General features: G+C 53.4%; 1 protein-coding gene across 1 annotated transcript; it reads left to right on the top strand.

Moving 5' to 3' along the window:
• Positions 1–2,040: 2,040 nt before the first annotated feature.
• On the top strand, positions 2,041–24,417 carry PITX3 (paired like homeodomain 3). The gene is made up of 4 exons (XM_052798633.1): positions 2,041–2,313; positions 16,710–16,850; positions 21,674–21,879; positions 22,885–24,417. The coding sequence occupies exons 2-4, from the start codon at positions 16,742–16,744 to the stop codon at positions 23,446–23,448; spliced, it is 879 nt and encodes a 292-aa protein (XP_052654593.1). The 5' UTR covers positions 2,041–2,313; positions 16,710–16,741; the 3' UTR covers positions 23,449–24,417.
• Positions 24,418–25,577: the final 1,160 nt, after the last annotated feature.

The following is a 25,577-nucleotide window of genomic DNA, read 5'->3' as shown; positions in this document are numbered from 1 at the left end:
CAGCAATGAATTCTCCAGCTGGTAGGACAAGATGCACTACAGCTGAGAGGTCTTGGCACTAACCAGCAAGATCTGCTCCTACATTTCAACAACAAAGGCTAGAGCACGCCCTCCCAAAGAGACCCTTCAGGGGTCAGTCCAGCAGTTGCACCGAGGTTGCCCTAATGAAAGTGTAGGTCCCTGGATGGTCTAATCCAGCAGTCTTCACACTGCGCTCCACAGGGAACAAGCTTCTGACATAGTGCCGGTTCGTATTTCCAGTTGCCCAAGGGAAATAGCTAAAAATACTTTTGTTTCATTATTACTTGAAAGTGTAAGCACTAACTGTATTTGCTGCAGGCTACTGATGGTGAAAGGTTTGGAGGGAGAGGGAGGCAATTCAAAATAAGGTCCCTTCATTGCTGCAGACCTTGAGTAGGGTTTTCAGCTTCCCTGTGGCATGTGGTGATAGAGACACACTGCCCTGTGGAAAGTGTTAGTGCTGTTATACTGTGTCTGCTCCTCTTGACGGAGATGAGCCTATGCTGGGGTGGATTAAAATCTGGACTGGAAAAAGATGTGGTCTAGCTTGCAGTCATTTTTGGCAGGCAAAAAAGCAGTAAGGCAAACACAAACCCCAGATTACTACCATTAAAAAAACATGGTAATTTCTCATAAGCGTGTCAACATTGTGACTCCTTTTAAACTCTCTGTGTTTCTACTGAATTAACATGTTTGTGCATGTTTTTGAACTGTAATCCATAAAGCCTGGGTCTACTTAACCTGTCTTTACATCCTGTGCTTCTTCGTGTGCATTTGTCTTCCCATACATATCTATATGCCATGTTATGCATTTAGCAGGCTCCCTAAGTATGGCTCATAAATCACCCAGGGTTAAAATTCACTCCTATTCTCACAACATTATTTCCTAATCTCTAAAACATGTCAGTGTAAGAGCTTGAGGGTGACCTTTGGCATCATAAATCGGGGAGCAGGTTGACATGGAAATGACCTCAAGAAAATCAGACCATAGAATCACACATCCAGCTCCATAAGAGCCTGGCAGAGATAAACCTCTCCCCTGGGCTCAGGCATCCCAGGGCAGGACGGAGAGGCTAAGCCGACTTCTACAAACGTCTCTCTCCCTGCAAGCACCGGGACGTGTCTGCTGGGAGTGAAATGTGTGTGCAAACACGTCCGACACGTCCAAGGCTTGCTCTAGCGGGGGCGAGCATTTGGGGACATTTCAGGGAGCGACTGGACCCTGCACCACTGCACCGGGATTTTGCCGTGAACTTCGGCAGGAGCCAGGCAGGAGCCTGAACTACACACAAGCAGCGTGTGGGTTCCCAGCCCACGGTGGGTGGGAGCGCGGTGCTTCCCGCACAGCCGGCAGCCCCCGCGTCCCGGCAGAAGCGGCATGGTATTGCCAGAGAAACGCTTCTCGGTACGGCCGAGAGCCGGAACGGTGCGTGCAGTAATTAGCCCGTAATTAGCATCCTCTGCAACCGCTGCTCAGTCGCGCAGGGGAACGCTTCCAGCAGCCGACTACGGACTCGGCTCCCCCAGCAACCTCTGCCTGGCTGGTGGCTCTGACTTGTAAAGCTCGAACAGGCTCGCCGCGCCGGTACTGAGCGGCGCGGATGCCCAGCACCGGCTCCAGAGCACCGGATCGCCGAACAGTGGACGACGCCCGCAGGCAACGGTAACGGCAGCGATAACAACAATATGTAAGTGTACATATATATATATACACACCGACACCCCCTATGTGCCCCCAGGGCTGGCAGAGCAGGGAGCCCAGCGGCCGGGTGATGCCCCCTGCCCGCCGCTCAACGGGCCCCGGCGCGGCAGAGGCGGCGGCCCCGGTGCGGCGGGACGGGGGCGAGGCCAGCGCGGAGGGGGCGGGGCCTACCGCCCTCCTCGGCGAGTCCGGGGGCTGGGATGCGGCGGGATGTAAATGAGTCGCGGGGCGATTGGGCTGTGGGAGCGTGGGGCGGGGCCGGGGCGGGCGGTGCTGGACGGGGCGGGCGGCGGCGGGCGCGCAGCTGGAATGGGGCGGGCGGGAGCGGGGCGCCCGGTGCAGCTGGCGGGGGGCGCCGGCCGCCCGCCATAAAGTGAATGGCCAGGGTGAATGGGAGGCAGTCGGCCGGCGCCCTCCGCCTCCGCCCTCCCCGTGAGCCGCTGGCCGGCAGCGAGGCGCAGAGTGCCCGGGGAGCCGGGGGGATTTACTTTCTGACAGCGGCAGAGCAGCCCGGGCCGCGGGGGTGGGGGCCGGCTTCGCCCCTCTCGCAGGATTAAGGCCGCCCAGCCGAGCCCGCATCTGGAGCCGCTGTAAGTGCCCCTCCGTCCCTGGCCTCCCGGGCGGGGTTCTCCCCTTCTTTCCCCGTGAGCCCCTCCGTGCCAGCCCGGGCACCCCTCCCCGCAGCCCTTCCGACGCTAGCGCAGGGTAAGAGCATCCCCGGCGGGGGCGGATCGGCGCGCTCTGCCCGGTGGCGCGGGGACAGCACCGGTCCCGACCGGGGCCCGCTTTCCGCCGCCTCCCGCGGGGCGAGGGGCGGCAGCCGGGGGGCAGGGGGAGAGCGGGCGGATCGAGCCCTGCCCTGCCATCCCGAAGGGGTCCCGGGGCCGTGTGCGGCGGAGCTGCCCTCCCCGGCGCTGCCGGGACTGCCGCCCGCCCGGCAGCGGGGCGCGGCGCCTCCCGCGCTCTGCCCTTGCAGGGCCCGGCGGCCCCCTGCCCGCCGCCGCCGGGGTGCCGCAGCCCCGGTCGCCCCCTCGGGGCCGCCGCGGGCCCCTCCCGGCAAGCGCTGCCGGAGCCTCTCGCCGTTGCTAAACTTAGTCATTTTCCACTCGGGCGAGCGGGGCAGGGGCTGTTTAAATTAGCCGGGGCTCGCTGTAAATAACGGCGCTGCGGGCTGCGGCTCAGCTGTCTGCAGGGTCCGAGGGAGAAGGGCGCGGGGAGACGTCGCCGGGGAAAAGGAAGGCAGCCCGACGGCTTTTGGACAGTTGGATAAATTATATTTATGTAACGGGCTGGCTCCTGTTTACAGCAGAGCCGACCTCCCTGCAGCGTCGGGGAGAGGGCGAGCCGGCCCCCGCGGACGGGGCGAACCTGCCCCGGAACGCCGCTGGCTGCCGCGCCCCGGCGGCCGGGACTCCCGGGGGCCCGACCGGGAATAACAGACCTGGCCGGGCTGCGGGGGAAGGAGCGGCGGCGAGCGCCGACCCCAGTGGCGGCTCCGCCGGGAGCTCCGAGCCGCCGCGGCGGAGCGCGGCCGCCCGGGGCTGGGAGGCTGCGGGCAGAGCCGGCCGCCGGACCTCCGGGCGCTTGCACGGGGCTCCGCCGGCTCCCCGGCGCCGGGGGCACGGTGCAAACCGGCGTCCCGCCGTGTGCCCGGGAAGCCCGGTCGACCGCAGCGGGCGCCCGACGGAGCCGGGTACCGGCCGCTCCCTCGGCTATTCCCCGCTCAACGAGTGCGGCCCCGGGGAAGGGGCTAGCCCGCCAGGGCGGCACCCCCTTCTCCTCCCCCCCGTCCTCCTCCTCGGAGCGGGAGAGGGGGACGGCTTCTCCCCGGCTGGCCGCGGCTCTGGCGGGGGAGGGCGGACGGGGCGGGGGCCGACGCCCGCGCTCCGCCGCAGCTGCTGGAGCGGACTCGGGGGGGGGGGGGCGGTGGGCCCGGTGCCGCCGAGCGGGGCACACCTGTCGGCCCCTCTCCCGGCGCCCCCGCGGCTGGACAGCTGAGGCGACGGGCTGGGAGTGTGCCGGCTTCCCCCCGCCCCTAGCAGCGCCAGGGCCCTGCAGAGGCGCTGGCGGGGGTCCGTGCAGCTCCCCCCTCCCCGCCGGGTCTGGGGAGCCCGGAGCAGCGAGCTCCCGGGGCTCCGCACACCTTTCCCACCCGGCTCCGCAGGGGTAGCCGCAGAGGGGCACGCTGCTGCAGGACCCCGGGTGTGAGCGCCCAGCCACCGCGCCGGGCTGATGCTCGAGCTGGCGGTGCAGCAGTCAAAACCAGTCCCTCGCCTGCCTCCCCGTTCCCTCACCTTAGAGGGAGGCAGCCTCCCAACAGATGGCCCATGATCTGTGCACGTTCTAAGTGGAGACTAGGGCTGAAGGCAAAGAGGGGAATTCAGCATCCCCCAGACAAGCTTGTGGGTCCTCCATGCCTGGCCCGTAGCCTGGAGGATGCTAGGGATGAAATGGCTCTATCCCCTCTGCAATTTTGGGAGATGCTAAAAGCAACACCTCAGGAAGGTGCCTTTCAGGAGCGTCACCCCTGTTCCGCCTTCCAAAGACAGGGAAAGGACCACCTTTCTGGCGATGGAATCACGGTCTCCCTGGCTCCCCGCACTCCCTCCCAGCCCCTCGGCCTGTCGGTGAGCCGGAGGGATGGGTGTTTGTGCAGGCTTCGATGGTGCCTTGCTGTGAGGGACAAAGAGCTGCTTGCTGGCTCCTGAGGGACCAGCAGAGCACGGTAGCTGCTTTCAGTCTCCACAAATGTCCGCAGAAGCGGAGCAGGGTTTGATGTTTCATCAGCAAATGGTCGCACCATGCCCGGTACTCCTTACAGGGACCCCTCACGGGGAGATGTCTTTCCCCGACAGCCTGGAGAAGGGTCTGGGGAAGGGCAGTGTTTTTCTTGCTGTTGCTGGTGTTACTGGGTTTGTGTGACCTGCAGCCCAGGCTCCCCCCATGAACACCCATCTATATTCCTGAGTTGTCTCCTGTCCAAGGCACTGGTTTAAAAACCAGTATCTCTCTCTGGCAGAGGAACTGCTGCAAGCCTCACTTAATATCTATTACATTTCTATAAGGGCTTAATTCAGGCAATTAATAGATCTGCAAATTGTGACTGGATTGCAAAAATATTGGTTAATGTACCCTACGGAGAATTGGCAAAAAAGAGTGGCATCTTTTCTCTCTGTCAGATGCTACCCAAAACCTTGAGATTGAGAGGTGAGGCTGACTTTGGAGACTGCCAAAAAGAAAAAGCCAGAAACCCGATCTAGGAGACCGCTCCAAAAGGAAGACGAGATGAGCTGGGGACATGAGGTCTGTCTCGTGACCTGGCACATGTGCTCCAGCTCTGGGGACAGGGGGGGTACCTGGGCTAGGAACAAAGTCCCTGATGGGGAGAACCGGTGTTTTCATGCTGCGTGCCCTGTGTCGGAAAGGCAGCGGGATGAGACTGTGGGGCCGTGGAGGGTCAGAAATGGGAGGCTGTGGTGTCTCCATGCAGGCTCAGTGATTATCTGGCTGTTTGAAAATAGGAGATTGCTATTTACTTAGGGCCTCATGGCAGCGGGGGCAAAGCTCTCCCTCTTGCCGTGGGCTGCTGGGGCTGAGGGCATTGGGCTGTGCCAAGCCCGGGCATTTGCTGTTGGCAGGGGGACAGCCTCCACCAACTAGCATTGAAGTTAGTGCTGAGGCCGTAGGAAAAACCCTCTCTTGTCAACACCTGGCTGAAATGGGCTGGGGTTTCAGATGGCTGGAGAAGGAGGATTTCTGAGGCCAGCCCGCCGCGCTTCCCTTCCTCCCCTTTGTGTGCTGCTCCCCCCCCCCCTTCGCCAGCACCCCTGCCCTCCTCCCGCCTCACCTCTGAATATTAATGCCTCTGGCAGATTGGATAATAATGTGACTGGGAATTGAATGAAGCTGGTTATTAGCTCTGGGCTTCCTTGGGGCATTTAAGGGAGTCCACAGGCTGTTCCTGGAGGCTCGGCAGCATAAGGGACCAGGGCCGGACTCAGCGCAGAGGGGGTTGCTTCTGTGGGAAAGGATTTGCTCGAAATCCTCATCTCCCTCCGACCCTGGAGGAGGACAGGTATGGCAGCGTGGCCAGAGTCGCAAATTCCCGTGAGATGGTTAGTGATGGATCTGCTGTTTTTCAGCAACAATTAAATATTAAAAGTTGTTTTCAGGAAGGAGCTCGGAGATCTAGCTGGGCAGAAGCTAAGGAACGTTTGTGTTATTATTAGGCTTTAAAAAGAGATAGTGAGTGAGTGAGTGAGATCCCCCCTTCCCTCCCCACTGGTGTCAGAATACTGCCCAGCAGATTCAGGAAGAGGGCCAACTCTCCACACACTGAACAGGAAATTTCCTGCTGATTTGCAGAGTACAAGTTCAAGCTTAGAGCCCTCATTTACTGGAGAGCTGCACCTTAACGATGTGTTTCCTTGGGAGCTACCTAGCCTCTCCATAGGCGGATCTCTGGATGCTTCAGCATGAAGGGAAATATCCCTGTTGTGCAGAGGAGAAACTGAGCTCTGGTAGAATTGCCTGATCTGAGCTGAGCCAGAAATACAAGCTTTATTCCTTGACCATCAATCCGATGCTCTTTGCTATCTCCCAAACTGCAGCTCCAACAGAAAATAAACATTTACACCCTGTTAACAGTGCAAAAGAGGAGGGAAACTAGAGCTGAATTTGCAGAAGCTGCTATTAATTTTGTCCATCTGATTCTTCAACTGTTCAAAGTGTTCAGAGATGCGTTAACGGAGCTGTAGCTGCTGGGGATCTCAGCTGATGTGGGGAGCTGGGTCCTGCCTGCATTAAATTAACCCCTCAAAATCACCATCAGAGCTACTGTGATTGAAACACCTGTTTGTAAACCCCTATCAAACAAGTTCCACAATCCCAAACCTGAGAGCCTAAGAAATACTTCTGTCTGTAGGATATAGCACATATGCTGCTCTATTTCACATAGCCCTGATCCTGCAGACTACTCTTCTTAAATAAACACATTTATTCGCTACTTGGGGATCTTCAGTGGGATGGCATGGCCTGGAAGGCTCAGTGCCTGCAGAGCTGCCTGCAAAAACTGAAAAAGTACAAAGATGAAATAAAATGTATGACCAGAGAGTTTGCAGTTACTTTTGCCTCTCTTTCTTCCTCTTTGTTCCTTTTTTGCCCCATCCTCAATTCAAGCAGAAGCATTCCACACACCCCATTGCCTTTTCTCCCCCTTCCAATGCTGCCATTTATGCAAGTCTAATTTTTTTAAAAAAAGCTTATTATAAATGACCAGCGAGAAGTATGAGGATTTAACTGTAAATCAAGTTGACCTGTCTGTGTGTGGACATTTTTATTTACTCCTCTTTCTGAAAAACAAATAAACAGAGAATCCCTCCCAAATAAAGCAGCTCCCCACTTAGATTTGAACACACTTTAAAAGAAATCTCTTTTGTTTTAGCCATTTTTATTTCCTGTTTGTTTCTGAGCTTAGACTTGACAATGAAAACCACATGAAATTCCCTTTTTGTTCCATCAGTTTTATTTTTGGTGCCACAATATCCCAACTTCCAGTTCTACAAGTTGGGGTTGCTTTTCTTTTTTTGTATGCATTTATTGCAAGGTTATTATTTTAAAGTAAATTCGTGGAAGTTTTCCTGCAAAATAAGTAAGACTTTCTAGAGGACTGGGTGTACCAGGATGATTAAAAAAATAAAATCTAAATCTTTAAGCTAAATCAATCAAGTCATAAAGGTCAGTCTGGGCATGGATCCGTACCTAACCAGGGAGAAATGCCAAAGTGACAACGCGTGCTTTTGTGTCCCATTTATAAGAGTTTCGCAGCTTAATTTTTGTTGGGTGGGTTTTAATACCAGTGTTTAGAAAACCCAGTGCTTGAGCTCAGATGTGCCCCTAGTCCCGGGCCACAGCGGGAGGCTGGGGGGGCCGTTCCTGCTGCCCTGGAGCCTCAGGTGGGGTTTGCTGGCAGGCTGTCACAGCGGGCTGGGTGAGGCGGAGGTGTTCCAGGGTGTAAGGTCCCCGTCCCCAGAGCAGGCAGGCTGGCCGGCCGGTTGAAGGGAGGTGGTGTGACCCAAGCGGCAGTGTTTTGAGACAGCTCACTTCCCTCTGCCCTGTCCCTTTTCTCTCTGAACCACTTTGATGGGATTGCCTGAGGGCCAGACTGGATGAGTAATTAGGGCTCTGTAGCTTGCTTTCCTACCCACCCAAACTGCCTACCTCCCAAGGCTCCGCATGGGATGCAGCCTCTAGCAGATGGAAAAACTAAGGAATTGGGGGGGGGGGGGGGGCGGGAAGAGACAGACTCTGTATGCAGTCCTTAGGCAGTACAGTGCATTTCAGGATCCTGAAATTCAAACCTCTTGTTTTGCTGCTTGTGATGTCTGTTGTGCCCCCGAATTTAGGGACACCGGGTGGTTTGCCACAGCCCCGAGCGGGGCACCTGGGCGAGAGGCTGCGGGGATGGAAGGCTGCCAGCCCTCCCTGCTCGCCCACCCGCCGTTCCTCCTCCTTGTTGCCCCCGATATGCACAATTTAACCGTCTGCTGTGGGCACACGGCACGAATACCAGGCGGTCTGTGGGCCTGATCCTGCCAGCACAGGCCGCTTACAAAAATGCTGCAGGATCAGACCCAGCAGTGTTTGCAGTGGGGAAGGCTAATCACCTCCCTCAGCCCCCTTCAAACAACGTCTGGGTAAACAGGCTGACCTTCAGGGCATGTTGCAAGGTCCATAAAGGCAGAGTCGGGGGGAGCGAGCTCCAGCATCTCTCCCGGAGTCACCCTCCCCCTGCCCCAGCCCTACCAGCCTCAGGATCCCGAGGAAGAGGGGGGGATACTGCGGGCTGAGATCATCCGCTTGTTTTATTCACGGCAGCCTGCGTCCTGCAAGGGTTTTCCTGCCAGAGAGCTTTAAAAAAAATTTAAATATAAATTGCTGGGGGGGGGAAGACAAATCATCAGGAAACCTTACAGCCAGGCGCAGCAGACATCGGCTCCCTCCAGCGCTGTGGGTTTGCACTGTGAGACAACACATCCCTCGGAGCGAGCCAGCCGCTTCTGGGCTCTCATTGCTTTAACCAACAGAGCTGCTCGTTGGCCATGGCGGCTGGTGGGGCCATCACGGCACCCTTAGCAGTCACTACTTTTCCCTTTGCAGCCCTGCAACCCTCTGGGCTCCGCCAGGTTGTTTTAAAACAACGATCCAGCAACATCCCCCCCAAAAAAAGCTGCTTTATAGGTGCTGGTTTTGCCAAGTTTTGTCACAGAACAAATGATTATGATCAAGTAGAACTTCTCCAGAAAGGATTTCTAGCAGAAGTGCTGATGGATGGCAGCCACGGGCAGCCCTACAGTGCATTGAGGTCTGCCAGCCGTAAGGGTATGACGTGCCGACGGCACGGCGGGATCCTTCCTGACCTTCAACCCCCTGCATCACCCACTTGATTAGGGGCTTTCTTGAGCTTGTTTACTAATTGTGAGAATCATTTACATCTTCGGTAATGTCTGAGTCATCTGTTGCCCTCCATCTGCATACAAAACTCCTGACAGCAGCTGGAGTCATAGAGCTCCAGTCCTTGATCTTGCTATCTAAACCTCCCTAAAATGGGCCAACTTTACGGCAGCAGAGATACAGAAATGACCCTGCCATGCTGCTGCGAGCACAGCCCCCATGGGAATCAGGCCAGTTCCCTTTGACTGCTGGAATAATTAGTCAAATTCATACAATCACCCAAATAAATACAGCAACGCATACCGATCTGCTGATGCCAGGCCCTGCTGCCCTTTGCTGCTGTGCGAGCAGCGCGTGTCTGGCCCCTGAGCTGCAGGCAGGCTGCCTGTGCCTCTCGCTCCTGCCCCGGATCCTGGTTTGCAACTGTCTCGTCTTGCTCCCGGCTCTGCTCCTGCTCAGCTTGTGGGTGCAAGAGGAGATCACGGTCCCTCATGTGCTGTGGCTGTGCAAGTATTTCTCCCGTGTGGACACAAGCAGATTCCGTGGTGCTGGCATGGGTCGCTTTGAAGCCAGCCGGGGCTGTGGGAGCGGGCAAGGGCAGGCAGGGACGAGCGGGGTCGGTACGTCTGGGCCAGGCCGCTGCCAGTGCTCTGCTTTAGCGGGTCCTTTGTTTCAGTTGCGAGATTCTCCCCGGGCAGAATTTCTTACTGAAATTGGTCTCTTTTCTCCCTTCGTCAAAGCAAAGGGATTAATTTCCCTGAAGGACTTTTCTTTGCCCATAATTGCAGACCACACTCTCAATCCCAGCACTCCTGCGCCGTGGAGCCTCACCATGCCAGCAACTTTGTGTGATCGCCATTTGTTTGGGCAAAACTGAGCCTTTGCTGATTTATTTTGTTCCAGATGCCTAACAAACAAAATAAGCCATAACAAAGCATGGCTTTATTAATATAACTGCATAGTCTGTCAGAAAGAAAATGCCAGTCCTGGCTGACGGAGCCAAGGTGCTGAAAGCCCCGCTGAGGCAGAGCGTCCGAGGGATACCAGAAACCCAGCCGGACACGGCGAGACCTGCAGTGCAATCCTTACAAGAATGCAAGAAGTACGAACATTTAGTTTAGGGGAAAAAAAAACAACTTTACAGAAAGTCTGGCAAGACTTTCCTTCTGTGTTAGGATTAGCTCTTCATTTCCAAATTTTGGGCGCCATTTCAAAAACTATCCAGGAAGGCTAAGGGCAGCACTGGGTTCCAAAGATACTAATGCAAATAGCTTGCTTTAAGCCAAGCCCAAGCACGTCACCCTGTCTCTGCAGTCCCCCACGCTTTAGCTCAGCGATGTCTGCACCAGTCTGGTCCGGGGGCCGCAGACGCACCCGTCGGGGAGGACGGTGCATTATGTACAGGGCATGGTTACATCAGGGCGCTTCCCGAGTGCAGGGGCATGGTGCGACCCATCAAATAAGCGAACGGGACACATTCCATTGTGGGCTTTTTTTGCTGTGGACATGGGTATGGAGCTGTCAATCCTTGGGACGTTTCCATTGTGATAATCCTCCGGAATACGGGCGATTTATTAACCCTGTGCTGCCCAGAGCAGAGGTTTCAGCTGTCACCCTCCTCCGCAGCTGGAGGCTCCTGTCAAAGCGGAGGAAGCAAGCGGCTTGCTCTCACCTTGCAGGCTGCCGCCAGCCCCTGGGGAATGCATTAGGCAGTGTCCAGCAAGGCTGGGCATTTCCCTAGCACCTCTTATCTGAGGATCTGGAAGCACTTAAAGGAATTTTGCTTCATTGCCTCTACCAGCTCAGATGGGCTCATTAACATCATTTTCTGAGATGAAGGATGGAGTCTCAGAACAGCCAAGCGGTTTTACCTACATCATAAGCCAAGTAAGTGACAGTGCCTTATCTCCCCATCCTCTTCCTGCCTCACGTTATCAGGAACTTCTCCATGGAGCCACGCACAAAAAGAGTGGAAACAGCCTGAATGCCCTCCTCAAAGCCAGCCTATGCCGTTGGCTGCAGGCAGGAAGCCCAGCAGCCATGGCCTGGGCTGCTGCGCTTAGTGTGGCATCACACACTGCCGGTGATGCTCTTGCAGCCCACACCGTGTGCAGGGCAGTGCCAGCCAACTTGCTCTGACAGCAATAAGATACCAAGCGCCTCAGGGAGCCTTGGCAATTCCTACTGATGGGAGGAAAAAAAACCCAAACCATGGTCCAGGCTTCAAAGCAGCACACACCACTACAAAACAACCCACCATCAGAGCTCAGGAGTTAGTGCCCAGCTGCAAGGACTAAATCGAGAAATAAAGTTTATTATAATGTGTGAATCAGCCCTTGCTGGAGGTCGATGATCCATTTCTGAGAATGCACCCAAAAGCACTGCTCAGCTAGCCTGGGGCTGTGCACAGCCTGAAGTTTTTGGAAGGCAGGCAGCTTGCTCTCCTGTCCTGTAATGCCTCTGTGCTCTGGGTCACCGTTTGGCTGCTGTTGTTTATCTTCCAGTGATTAATGGTCACTCTTGGTTCCTGCTGCAATTCCATTAAGATTAGAGACTTCAAGCTACACTGAGATGTTTAGCAGTGGGTGACCCTGGTTTCCCCATAGTTGTATTTCTGTAGTCTTGAGGAAAGAAAGATCAGCTCGTCTTGTGTCCCATCCTTTTTTCTTTCTAGTTGCAGGGAAAGAGCCTGTCACAGGCAGCACTCATGTCAGCCAGCAAAGAGAGCCTGGCTCTCAGGTTGCCGTGCGATTCATGTGCAGTGCACGCTGTGGCACTTGAAATCCCAGCCCACAGGCACTCTGATGGCACCATCCCCTGAACAAACACGTGTATCCAGAGACCAAAATACTATTCCAGGATTGAACAGGCACAGCCTCAGCCCCTTTCCCTTTGACATGGGGCAGAGGAAGAGGCAGGGGCTGCTCCACCTTAGCTCAGCTCCTCCTGGGGACCAAAGTATGGAGGCAGATCATTTTCCTGAAAATGCACAGTTAAATAGAGTCCAAAATGTTTATCATCTCTGTTAAAAGTAAGGCAGCACACAGGGAACACAAGCACGAGAGGAGTGAAGCAATCGGCCAGACTTCATCAGGAATCTAGTTACTCCCAGCAGTTTGACTTCTGGGATTGATGGAGCAGGAAGAGACAGCTCTGACCCCAAGACATCTAGTGTAACATCATACCTTCACCTCAGGGGATGGAAGAAAGAAAAGACACCGCCCCCCCAACTGATCGCAGAGCACCTTTCAGCCTGAGGGATAACCCTGAACCCTTTGTGGAGATCAGCAATCCCAAGCAGAGGCTGCAGCTACCGTGGCCCTGGCCAGAGGCACAGGCAGTGGGGGAAGCTCACAGGTCTGTGGGGCTGTGCCGATCTGCGGGAGGGAGCCCAGCCAGTTGGGCTTCCCTCCTACCTGTGGGTCACCAGTAGTCCGTATGCTGCTGCTGCCTAGGTCCTCAAGTATCAGGTCCCCTGCATGCCCATGGGAAGCCAAATAACATCAAAACAACCCGAGACAGCTTTTCCCCTCCAGATCAACCTGCCAAAGCAGGTTCAGCAGGTAGCCTGCTCCCCGACAGTAGCGCAGGGAGTTGAGCAGCACGCACTTGTCAATCTGAAGGCAGCTCTCAGCAGGCAACATCCACTTCACAAAAGCCATCACTATAATTAGCCTTACTTGGCTCACAGTCAGCCTTTATGTTTCCTTCCTGCCCCTCCAAAAAAACCAAGCAAAGGCATCTTTGCTCCTGACTGATAGAGCAGCGTGTTACTGAGAACCAGGAGAGAGGTCACGGGGGCCCTCGCTTGCTCTTTTTGGGTAAACAAGGTTTCCCTCCTCATGTAGAAGTGCGCTTCTGCTCCAATGGCCCCGACTTGGGCAGCCTGACACTGATGCAGAAATAGAAAGGGGGTGAATTTGAAATGAGAAAAGGCCCAGAACCAGAGCTGGTCTCTTCCCCCTGCCCTCCACCGTGCCCACAGGGCAGGGACAGCAGCTCCCAGTCCAGCTGGAGGGTTCCCTGTTGCACGGGAGCCAGGGAGAGGATGCACATGGGTTGCAACTGGAAGAAAGGGCGTGTTTGTTACAGAGTTGGGAACCTTTACCTTGCGAGCAATTACGTACATTGATGGAGGGAGTTACAGGGGCTGGAGCAGGCTAGGAGCCGGAGCTAGTTTTACAAAACTGAAACCACTGAGCAAGCCTGGCTGCATATTGCTAATACAGGAGCTGTGCCTAAAGAAACTGTTCTTTTATGTTAAAAGTGAGATGAAGACTCAGATGGAGATAAATTTGGTTTTGTCTAAAGGTGTTTTTGAGGTGCCAATTTCAGTAACTCCCTGAGACCAGGCAAACAACTTGATAGAAATGCCATGAAGGTTTAGCGTTGACTTTCTTAATGTCTCTGCCTACAGCGAGATCTAGCCAATGTGGAAGAAAGCTCCTTTAATTAAATCCGAAAGGGCTGTATAATCTAGAATAATACCTACAGCCTTTTGTGTCAGTGGCATGGGGTTGCCTTTGGGTAAATACATTGGTACAGAGCTCACGTGCTGTCCCCATTGCAGACTTTTCCTGTGGTCCTTCATAATCATGCTGAGCAGATCCCCCTCTCCCTTTGCTTTTGCTTCTCCGTGACCTGCTCAGTGAGCTGAGGCGGCCTTCCTTGATGCCACCATATAGGGCACATGCAATAGGTACGTAATTACATATATACATACAAAATCTCCTCTCTGAAATCCTCCTAGTTTTAAGTTCAGTTCAAAAAGCAAACTTGTTCTGAGCCGCAAGTCCCAGTTTCAACTTGAATATGGGCCACACTTTAAAACCAGTTTTAATCTAGGTGCCCACTGCATCTCTGAGGCAGGCCAGGCATGCTACGTTGTGCCCAGCAGCTTGGATCAACCTCATAACCACTGCACTGGTGCGGTTCAGGATGGGGCATGAATTTTCAATCTGGGACTGGGTGCCCCTGAGCCTTGTACCTTGTGTTGTCATTTACACCTGTGGAACCAGCTGTAAAATACTCCTCCCTGATTTTCCCATCTTCTCTCTAGTTTGCACAGATGAAAGCAATGCAAGATGTGCAAAAAGAGTCTCAAAGCAAACAGGACCCTGCACAGGAGGACAGTGTCCTTCAGTTACAGCAAGGCAGGTCTGAATTCCTCCTTAAATCTGGTCCAGTACAGAGTCAAGCCCTAGAAGAGAGGAAATTGTGCTTGACAGATGCAATCATATGCAAATGGCTGTAGAAGAGGGGAAATTATCATCTACAAACATTGGGCAGAAATTCCATCTGCCGCCGCCTCAAGAAGGGCTCTTAATAAATTCTGAGACAGCAAAGTGACACACATCTTAATCAAGACTTAATCCATGGAATTAATTCACTGCGCGTTTCTGCATAATTCCGAGAGTAATGCTAAAAGCCATGGCAATATCAGCAGCAGATGGACTCCCCCTACTCCATGCAAAGGTATTAAAGAAAACACAGCCCCTGTCACATCACTTCATGTACGTACACATGGCAAAAAGCAACAGGGCTGTGCCCTGCTGCTGCCAGGAGCTTACACAGCCGGTGGACATCAAAGGTCAGGCTTGCTGCGAGGTGGAAATGGAAACTAACCTCACGGCAAAGATGGAGCCCCTGCCACTCCTCTCCCACAGGAGAGGAGCAGCCCAGAGCGAGGCAAAGGTCTGGGAAACAGACACCAGGTCCCTTCATTAGATGCTGCTTTCGGAGAGCACTGATTGAGGCTGGTGTCGAGACAGATTCGTCAGCGCCCAGGAAAGGCTAGGGATGGAGGTCAAGCGAAGGGGAAAGCCAGGGAAACTGCTGGTGATTTTGTGAGCAAGATCTGGTGCAGAAACCGGGCAGATAACCATTAGAAATGGCTCCTTGCCCTCTTACCACGGTCTGGGAAGCACGCTGCAGGTATGGGGGTCAGCCTTGCCAAGGGCCCTGGCAGCAGCCCTGCTCAAATTGGTAGGAGGTTTTAGACAGCTCTGAAAATACATTCTTAGTCACTGTCATCCACCTCCAAAGGAGGTGCAACAGCTATGCAATTAATCTCTTGTTTACATGTCTAAACGCTAGCGCAGTCCAGACGAAATACTGCCTTCAGCAGGCTCCCTCCCTGACATGCATGAATTTGAGGGGCTGGGCAATCGTTTACCAGCTAGAATCCAGTCTTCACAACTGACCTCCACCTGCAGTTTGGAAATCCCAAACATCTGGTCCAAACCCCCCCTAAACCCAGGGGTCCCAGATCCTGGCACAGTGCATCAGCTGCTGTTATGTTTTAGAGCGAGAGGCTCCCTAGCTGGGAAGGTGAGCTATTAGCTGGGGTGACTAGAGTTTCAGGGGCTATGGCCCCCTCAAAGCGGTCCAGCCTTCAGAAACCATTACACCTGCATTGGTGGCATTGGTCCTGCATACAGCAGGGTTATGACCCAAAACTCAGATTAAGGGCTAACGCAGGGCCAGCTCACCTTTCCAAGGTGATGTGGCTGGGCTTGTAGCCCTTACTGCTTCATGCCTGCCTCTTCATGAGTGTCCAGGGTGGTCCAGAACAAAGTGGTGCTCTCAGCCGAGCTCTTCGGGGCAACACAGGTGGAGGGTACAGGGGCCCTGAGGAAGAGCATGATGAGAGTAATTGATCATGGGACAGAGGTGTGGAAAGAGGTGGTAGAGAAATCCCAGTGGTTCCTGCAGTTGTGGGGAGCAGCCCTGCCAGCTTCCCAGCTGGGATGCTTTCAGCCAAGGGAGGTGGCTCACGGGCACAGGACAGTCACTTGGGAGTACACGGGGAGCCTTCAGCCAGGACGACCCAAGGCTGGAAGCGAGCTGCTGCTGCAGCCAGGATCACTCATTCCCAGACACCCAAGGGTGCGTAATGTGATTCCCGTGTTAATTCAGGCTACAAAGTTCCTTATGTACCCCAGAGGACTCCACTTGCACTGCCTGGGTCCCTGCTTGCGGCAGCAGCTGTGCAGGCAGACATGCCTTCCTATCAGTGCCATGCACAGGGGTGCTCTTCTTTTGCGATTGTGTGTGTGTACGTCTGTGTTAGTGCTCTCTGGACAGCTTTACTTGGGCTTGACCGGTTTGTGGAGAAGCAAGGGAGAAAGAGGAGGGAAGCTGGGCAGGGAGGATGGGAGAGGTGAGATGTCTGGAGAAGGTGCTAACAGCCCTTGGCTGGTCCAGAACCACTTCCTCAGATCTCCGTTACACAGCATGCTCCCGGTGTTGCTATTTCAGTCTGAATGTCACCTATAAATTGGAGGCTCTTTCTCTGAAGGCTGCAAATAGAAGTGTCACTAGATGATCTTTGATTTATAGGGAAGCTCAGCAGAAAGTGTGGCGTGTCCATTTTCCAGCCAGGAAACTCAAAGGGATCCAAGGATCACAGAGGGATCCTTTGCTTTTCCTAGGTCTTTCCTCAAGGGTTGGCAAGTCCCTCCCAGAAGGGGTGGGGAGAGGTCACATACACAAATTCATCTCTCTAATCGCCCTGTGCCTGCTGCTTTTTCAGATTCCTTGTCCTCTGCCACCCATCCCTGCCCCATGGATTTCAACCTGCTGGCAGACGCGGAGGCTCGCAGCCCAGCCTTGTCTCTCTCAGACTCCGGAACCTCTCAACACGAGCACAGCTGCAAAGGGCAGGACCACAGCGGTGAGTGCAAGGCTCAAGATGCAAGAGAGGCCCTGACCTGTCCTTGCGGGTGGATCCCGGTGGCCACTGGCTTGCAGGAGTCAGCTGCAGTGCTCCCAGGGACACACTGAGCTTCCTCTCATACCACAAGCCAGCATAGTGCCACAGCAGCACAGCTGTCCCAGCAAGCAGGGGGAAGACATAGGGGTGCGTAGCGCAATGACAGCCATTGGGAGGGCAAGAGCACCATCCCAGTGATGTGGTTGCCTGGCCCTGGCTGCAGGAAACCACTGCTGACAGAGGGCACAGCCTGTGGTGTGCAGGAATCGGGCAAGCTGGGTCACTGCCCAACCATGATTTTATTGTATTCACCTAAACTGGGTCCCCAGAGCAGGAGAGCTCTCCCTACAACATGGGAAATCTCATCCAAGGCAGAGAAGGCTACACCTAGTTATAAGTTGCCCCCTTTTTTTTTTTTTTATAACTTCATTTAAGTTGCTTAGGTTGAAACTTTCCATGCTATGGGTTAACCTTGGGCTGAACTTTCCAGGTTCAGGCAATAAGAAGGAAGAGAAATACTGTCTTGCCCCTGCTTTAACTGAAAAAGCCTGGTCACCTGTGTCTTGGTGCAAGGCTCCGCAGTGAGCTGCTCCTGTCCCAGGGAGGTGCCTCTGACCATTCCCAAAGGCTGAACCAACCCCAAGCCTACTGCATTCTTTATCAGGCTCTGAAGAAGAAACATCACCATTCACACCTGCTCAGAAATCAGCTACCAAATGCTATGGCTCCCCTGGATTTTGCATCTGTCCTGTGACCGTTCCATCCCTTGTTGCTCTCGATGTGGCAGGACAATACAAAGCTGCTCCTGCCAGTGCCAGTGCGAGGAAAGGCAAGGGCCAGGGACAGCCTGCTGCTCCCTGCGTAAAGCCTCCAGGCTCACCCGCGTGCAAAAGCTAATAAGCATAATGATGCAGATTAAAATTCCCCAGAGTAAGTATCATGAAGGGAGTCACGCTGGGATAACTATGGTCAGAGAATCCACCCGCCGAATTCCCTGCTGCACGCGTACCTTAGTTGGGCACATCCCCAAGCTCAGTGGCTCCTCATCAGCTGCTTTGGATGCACGGCGGTCGTCTCCATTCAAGTGGCCTTCCCGATCAAGCCCACCCTGGCACGCCGCAGAACTGCCAATTTAGGAGCTGACTTTTTTTTTTTTCCATTAGGCATGAGCAGCTAATTCCAGCTATGACCGCAGTCGTTTCATTGAGTGGGCAAACGTGCACGAGATATATTCCACAACCTATTTTGGGTTGACAATAAACGCCGGGTGCCTGGCTACGTCACTCCCCACTGTCTTAAACGGTCTAGAAATAAAATGGTTCTGGGAGGTGGGTGTTTGCCAGCACCACCTGCATGCAGAGGCCAGCAGCTTGTGCATTCACACCAGAGAGGCCAATGGCAGCCACACGTCACCAGTGTCAGGCAGAGCAGAGCGTGCCACCGAGGGCTGCCCCAGGGTGGGGCAGGGCTGCACTTCTGGCACTTCTTGCCTGTCTTCAAGAGAGCAGCCTGCCTACTCCTCCTCGGCTCTGCTTCCTTCATCCGCAGAGTAAGAGTTCCTGAGGAAGGGAACACAAACCTTGCTTGTCTGGGCTCAGCTCTCAGACATCCCAAGTGTCCTCTGATGGTGTGGCGTGGTTTGTGACACCCCTTTCCGTTTGGTTTCATCAGGCAGCACAAGTCAGGGGGAGAGCAAGGATAAGGTGACGAACTACCCTGCATCTCCCTATATTCTGCTCCTCAGCATGGATTCAGGGCACCCACAGGGTCTGTCCTTCCTGCGGGGTCTCTTGTTTCGCTATATTGCCATGCTTTTGGTCTCCACTGCAACGTCCAAGCTCTGCACCATTTACAGAGGGCACTTTTCCCCTGCCTAGAGAAGCAGCAGAAACAGAGATGACACTCCCTATAAGCAATGCTCAGGAAGAGCCACAGGTAGCAGGTACAGAAGCGGAGAGAACAATAAGAGGAACATGTAGCTGCAGAGATTTTTCCAGGCTCAAAGTCAGGACTCCTACATCTCCTTGGACTTCAGAAGACTTATAGGAAGCTCTATACCAGAAGGTATGGAGAAGTCAAATACCAAAGCAAGATACTTGGTGAGCTTTTCCACCCAGGTGCAGCCGATAAGCCAGTGGTACCTTTGCTCCATTCTTCTTCCCTCTCAGTATAGTTTCTTCCTGCATGAAGGGCGGTCCTGAGCAGGAGCTCCCGATCAGGGCACAGCCTCCAGCTTGGCAGCAGCCCCTTTGGAAATCCACATTTGTCAGGGACTCCTATGGGAACATATCCCCTGTATGCATCGGGCTCTTAACCCAGACTTAGATGAACAAACAAACCAAATGTCCCTTCATCTGTACTGAGCCATTCCTAATAGCTAGGTCAGACGTGGTGGCATCGCTCCCCCTTTAATCCATTTTCGAGATGGATAATGCAGGAATCTCCCTCTTCCAACACTGGCTTAGAGCACTGAGCTAGAGAAATCAGATTTATCTCCTTGGCAAGAACCACTATAAAAAAATCCACATTAAAAGCATGCTTCCAAGAGTTCTGCTGAACATGGGATTCCCACATGAAGATGCTCATGGGAACGAGGAGAGTACCAGAAGACCACAGCCAGCTCCTACTGTTCCACTTTTCAGATCCTATGGCTTTGTCTGTTTCAAGAGTGCACTGGGAAAGTTCTCATGTGGGTACACCTTGGATGGAACCGTGAGCTGGTCCTGGCACTGGGAACAGGAGACAGTACCTTCCTGCTCAGCGGAACCAGCTTGTGCCCTGCTGTCATGAGCAATAGCCAGCTTGCTCTCTTTGGATGAGCTCTCCTGTTGGTGGATAGCATTAAACATACCACAGAAGCAGAGGTGGCTGGTGGGGAGCCTGTGGGGAACCCACTGGCTTCAGTCAGTGCAACATGTACCCATAGAAAGAAACCTTTTCTGACCGCACCCAGGTTTTCCTCCATGAAGAGCGAGTGCCTCTCCTGCAACTGCTCTCCATGACTCCAGCATTGCTCCCTTTGGAGGAAGGCAGGTGCAAGGAGGGTTTTCCCAGGAACAGCAGGGAGAGATTTCTGAATTAACATGCTGCCACAGGAACGGGGTAGTGGCACCAGGTTCCCGGGACTGGAGTGTCTCCCAGGGCCGGGCTCCATTAAAGCACCTGCTATTGGGTACAGCACTGCCCGGCAGCAGAGTCCTTTCCCTGTTGGGGCTCAGATGCTTTTCAGCTTCTCTCTTAGGCTCTCTCTTTTCCATTTAGGTTTTATGGGGTACATTTTTCCAGAGCGCATCCATCTGACTTGAGGAACCCTTTTTTTCCTCACCCACCTGTATTCCAGGTTACTGTTTTCTTGCCTCTCTGCTTTTTAAGGGGCTGTACAAGACACCTTCCATGTTAGGATTTTTCTGGACTTTGAAGTCTTTTAAGCTAGTTTCCACTTAAAAACCACAACCAAACAAAAAGTCCTTTTAATATGAATCTTAGCAGAGTGATGCCAGGATTTTTAAAGGTTCTTCTCCAAGATGCAGCAGTTCGGCAACTGTTTGCAATAATTTCCACTTAGTTTAGGTGAGTATTTCCCACTGTAAAAGACCATATCCCCTCCCTGCTGAAAACCTGATTTTCAGTTGGAACTGCTTCACCTTGCTTATAGATTAGAGGAAGGACGTGGTGAACATCAGAAATTATTTTCACTGGAATAATTTTCTTCTATGGTGGCTTGTCTTGATTCCCAGCAGAATTAAACACGAGCTGTAGCTTTCCTCCCTGTGGTTGTCCTCCATAGATTGCCCAAGTGCTCAAATGTGATATTTTCTTTTGATGATGGAAGATATTTATATTTGCATTCTGCCCCTGTTTGCAGAGTACTGAGAGCCCCAGGAGTGGCTGTGGCACAGGCAAGTACCTGACTGCCCACCTCCAGCCACAGGAGCCCAAAGCTCAGCATTAAAGCCTGGGCTTAATGCCTAGGAGGAGGCTGAGCAGTACTTTTCAGTTAGATACCAGTGTGAACACTGGAGAGTTTCAAGATGTTCATTTAAGGGGCAACAAAATGAAAGACGCTGCCTCTAGGAGAGAGATCTTCCAGTGAGGAGGAGGGCAGGGGCGGAAGGATGCGGAGATGCTGGAGTAGTTCATGGTAAGGTCTAAGAGAAGCCACCTCTTACTTTTTAAAAATAAAAATATGTGCACCTAAGTAAGAAGGTAGAGGAGTAAGAAGGAAAGAAGGATAAAAATTTGTGCTCCTCAAATTTAGTTAATTTAAGAGCCTCAACTTGTTATCATTGGCAATTTGCCCTTTCCCATCACTTGCCCACAAAAACACTACTGGATCTTTTGCTGTGTCGTAAGTGGCAATTTCTGTTCAGTTTTTTTAAAGGGCGCCTTAGGCAGAGACTTTTAAGCAGAGCAGGAAACTGCTGGCCTGGGTAAGTTCTGCCACTATCACCCATTTTAACTGTGACAAATGAAAATCAGAGATTAGAAGTTTGGAAAATCCAAGTCCAGTCACTTGGAAGCTGACATCCATTACAGCAGTTAAATGAGGGCAAGCTGTGCTGCATCAAGGGGCCATTAGTTGTGATGCAGGGTGGACACCTGCTCAGAAGGGCGAGGGAGGAAGATGGGACCACTCCTGTAGTGCAGCTGGAGCTGCTGGTGGCCGCAGCAGAGGGGGACCTCACTGAGCATGCACTGGTTGCTCCAAGGACACGGTCCCCAAATGCATCCAAGCCCCCGAGTTAACTCGGAGAATCTATCCCATCTTTCTGTTTCTTGCACAGACACCGAGAAGTCCCAGCAAAACCAAACGGACGACTCCAACCCTGAAGACAGCTCGCTCAAGAAGAAGCAACGGAGGCAGAGGACACACTTCACCAGCCAGCAGCTCCAGGAGCTGGAAGCCACTTTCCAGAGAAACCGTTATCCAGACATGAGCACCAGGGAGGAGATTGCAGTCTGGACCAACCTGACGGAGGCACGAGTCCGGGTAGGACTGCAGCCCTCCCGCCTTCCCAGGCCCAAGCTTGTGGCGAGGAAGCTGGCTGTGATACAAGCCACCAAGCTGTCCCCAAACCACAGAAGGAATTAGGGGCCCTAGAAAATTTCCCCGTCTTAAAAACAGCTCACCAGGCTCTACACCAGAGATTTGACACACCCAGCCACACGCATACCCCATTCTGGTGGTGCCTTCCCCATCCAGTGCCACCTTGCAACAACACAGGGAGATGCAAAGCCAAGGCTCTGCCATGCAGAACCCCACCAGCTGGCTGCCCTGACCCAGAAGACCCCTTCCTTGCAGTGCCATTGTCCCCCAGCCTTAGCCTTGCTGGAGGGCACTCTTTGGGGTTCCCAAACCACTGTGCAGTCACAGGCATAGTGTGGCAGGGCTCCAGCTGGAATGAGAGCTTCTCTCCTCTACTAGAAATATGAGTTAGCAGCACCATGAATAGCCTTCCAGCAGCTTCCATGCTCTAGGAGGTTATATTGTTTGAGTCCCTTCAATGCTAACAGATTTTCCTGTTAGAAGACAGACTTCTAACACTCCACCGTAAGCTGGTCCTGAGGTAAAGTCAAAACAAGAGAGTTATTGCCTCCACTCAGCAGCTCTCAAACCGCATCACCCAAATACTTTGCTCCCAAGTCACACAACCCCAACCCCTCCTCCTGGGCTGTGGTCACTTGGAAATATAGCAAGTATTTTCCTCCCTTTTCCCCGTATAAAGGGCATCCGTTTGTTGAGTGAGGTGGGTTATTCTCTATGTTGTAAAATGGTAGTAGCTGAGTTTTGATTTAGGTGGTGATTCTCACTGGGCGATAACCCTGCAGCCCAGACCTCTTGCTGCAGACCTTTCCTGATGCTCAGCCTCCCAGCTGCCTGGGAGCATCCCCAGCCCTTCAACAGCTCTCACCTTCCTGGGCAAAGAGACTGGGGCAAAGCCCCTTCCAGAGACAGCCCAGAGTGATTCCCATCCCCTCCCATTCTCTCTCGCAGGTCTGGTTCAAAAACCGCAGAGCTAAGTGGAGGAAACGGGAGAGGAACCAACAGGCCGAACTGTGCAAGAACAGCTTTGGAGCCCAGTTCAACGGACTGATGCAGCCTTATGACGACATGTATTCCAGCTATTCCTACAACAACTGGGCCACCAAAGGTCTTGCCACCAGCCCGCTCTCGGCCAAGAGTTTCCCGTTCTTCAACTCCATGAATGTCAGTCCCCTCTCCTCCCAGCCCATGTTCTCCCCACCCAGCTCCATCGCCTCGATGACCATGCCTTCATCCATGGTCCCTTCTGCGGTGACCGGAGTACCGGCCTCCAGCCTCAACAACCTGGGAAACATCAACAACCTGAACAGCCCAAGCCTCAACTCTGCTGTCTCATCCAGTGCCTGTCCTTACGCCTCAACAGCCAGCCCCTACATGTACAGGGACACATGCAACTCCAGCCTGGCCAGCCTGCGGCTGAAGGCCAAGCAGCATGCTAACTTCACCTACCCAGCGGTGCAGACAGCGGCTTCCAATCTGAGCCCTTGCCAATACGCCGTGGACAGGCCCGTATGAAGGGCTGCCCTCCGCCAACCATGGACTTGACCTTAGCCTGACAAAAGGAGACCTTTAGCCCTACAACAGCGTACGTCCTGCAGAGAATGAGAGTGAACACGAGAGAGCAAGAGAGAGCGAGCACGGTGAGCAGGCAGACGGACCTCTATGAAGATTTGTCTAACTATCGTATGGTGAATTTTGACTGTCTTTCCCCTCCCAAACCCCTTCCCCTCTTGCCCACCAAACCTCCTCCTTCGTGGTAAAGAAACCAGAACAGTCTACTGGAAGCCCCATGGGGAAATAGGAGCCCCAACATGCAGGGTGCCTGACCCACAGGCAGCAGAACCACGTGTGTTTCAGTCTGCCTCTCTGAGCCCCACAGGAGGGAGCTCCCCAAATCCATGGGACAGCACAGGCAGCCAGATGCCACCCCTGCAGGGAACAGCCAGGGACAGGGCAACGTGGGGGCTGCCATTCAGTGCTCGGCTGACCCCTTCTCCCTGCACGCATGCGAGATTTCAGTTAAAGACGTCTTGCCCACTTATTTACCACACAGACAGTGAGGAAAGCCTTGTCTCAGTCGATTGGCATCTCTCTTTATAATGCATATATATGCATGGCCCTTCATGCTTGAAGCCTTTAGGAACTGGGAGTCGCAAGGATATGAAATATGTGTGTGTATATATATCATATATATACAAATACATATATTGACATTAAAATACGCTTTTTTGTTTTGTACATGAAATAACCTACAAAGTAGACCTTAAAACCAAAAACCCTGTAAAGCAAGCACATCCGCTGAGGTGGCATCCAGCCTGTTGTGCTTTACTGCTTCAGTCATTTCCAGTCAGACAGGAACACCTTTGCCAGTGTACATCCAAAGCATCTCCTTTTGCAACTATCAGCTCACCCTTGCACATCTCCTTCCCTTCCCTTCTCCAAATCCCATTTCCAAAAAAGATAATAAAATAAAAGTTGGCACAATCCCTTTGAGGCTTCTGCCTGTCTGGTTATTGAGAGCACGAACCTGCATCTGCAGACTCGGAAATCGAGCGCCAGCAGCCCAGGTGAGAGCAAGCATCCTTGGGAGCGCTGGCACAAGGCAGCCCAAGTTGGAAGAGGGGCCTCAGGTCTGGAGGAACCATCTCTGTTCCTCACAAATTAATCACCTGGCTCAGGACAGCAAAAGCCCATGGACACAGTATGAAGGGGAAGACAAGCCCTCTGCTCCCTGTCTGCATGCATGCACTGTGGCAGGAAGGTTGAGCCTCTCCTGGCTCAGGCTTCCCCACCATGCTGGATGGGGCCCAGGGGAGAGGCTGGCTTGCAGCAACCTGCCCTGTTTCTGTTGGGAAAGCCGTGAAACAGAGGTGGCTCTCCTGAGATGTACATGCACCAGGGGGACCTGCTGCTTCAGCCAATGCAGAGGGATGCAGTGGGTTCCTCCAAGAGCCCAAGGAAGCTCCGTATGCAACAGGGGAGCAGGACATCCCTGCCTCGTGCAGCCTCCTTTCCCTTCATCAGGCACATGCTCCAAGGTGAAAGCACAACCAGGATATTTTACTTTTCTCTTAGGGAAAAAAAACAACAAACACATCACCACAGCAAACTGTCTTACTTGGATGAATGGGACAGGCAAACCTTGCATAAACAACGTTTCTGCAATGTTGCTAGCATGCAGAGAGGAAGCAAGTTCTTTGCTGAGAGGGGATCCTCGCTAGAACACAGTAAGAGGTCCCTCACAAGCAAAGCATATGAGCCACTCAGTCTTTGCCAAAGCCTGTTCCCCGGGGAGCAGCTGCTGCTGAACGTATTGGTGAGCAGATGCTGAAAGCAGTCACAGACATCAGCCCAACTTCACTGTAACAAAATTATTCTTTGCTCTGAGCTAATCCAGAAGGAGGGAGACAAGTTACCCCGCACTGAAACAGTTACTGCTGGAAGCACAACCCTATCCACAACATGCATTCAAAGATCAAGCATAAACATCTAAAACATAGATGTAGTGCATCCAAGATGAGACCATTCATTGTAACCTGGATCCTACCTTGCTGCTGGGCACCAGTGCTGCTGAGATAGCTTCAGTGGTTAGTCTCCATTCTGTGCTGGAGCCTCCATCCAGCAGCCTTCCCACCAAACACACA

Source organism: Harpia harpyja, chromosome 10 (genome assembly GCF_026419915.1).
Source record: "Harpia harpyja isolate bHarHar1 chromosome 10, bHarHar1 primary haplotype, whole genome shotgun sequence".
Taxonomy (NCBI): Eukaryota; Metazoa; Chordata; class Aves; order Accipitriformes; family Accipitridae; genus Harpia; species Harpia harpyja.
This window is presented reverse-complemented; position numbering and strand designations above follow the sequence as displayed.

Bases quoted from the DNA above. Each gene is read 5' to 3' on its own strand.
- PITX3 (XM_052798633.1), top strand. From the start codon at position 16,742: ATGGATTTCAACCTGCTGGCAGACGCGGAGGCTCGCAGCCCAGCCTTG. The intron at 16,851-21,673 runs GTGAGTGCAAGG...TTTCTTGCACAG, and splicing joins CAAAGGGCAGGACCACAGCG to ACACCGAGAAGTCCCAGCAA. The intron at 21,880-22,884 runs GTAGGACTGCAG...TCTCTCTCGCAG, and splicing joins TGACGGAGGCACGAGTCCGG to GTCTGGTTCAAAAACCGCAG.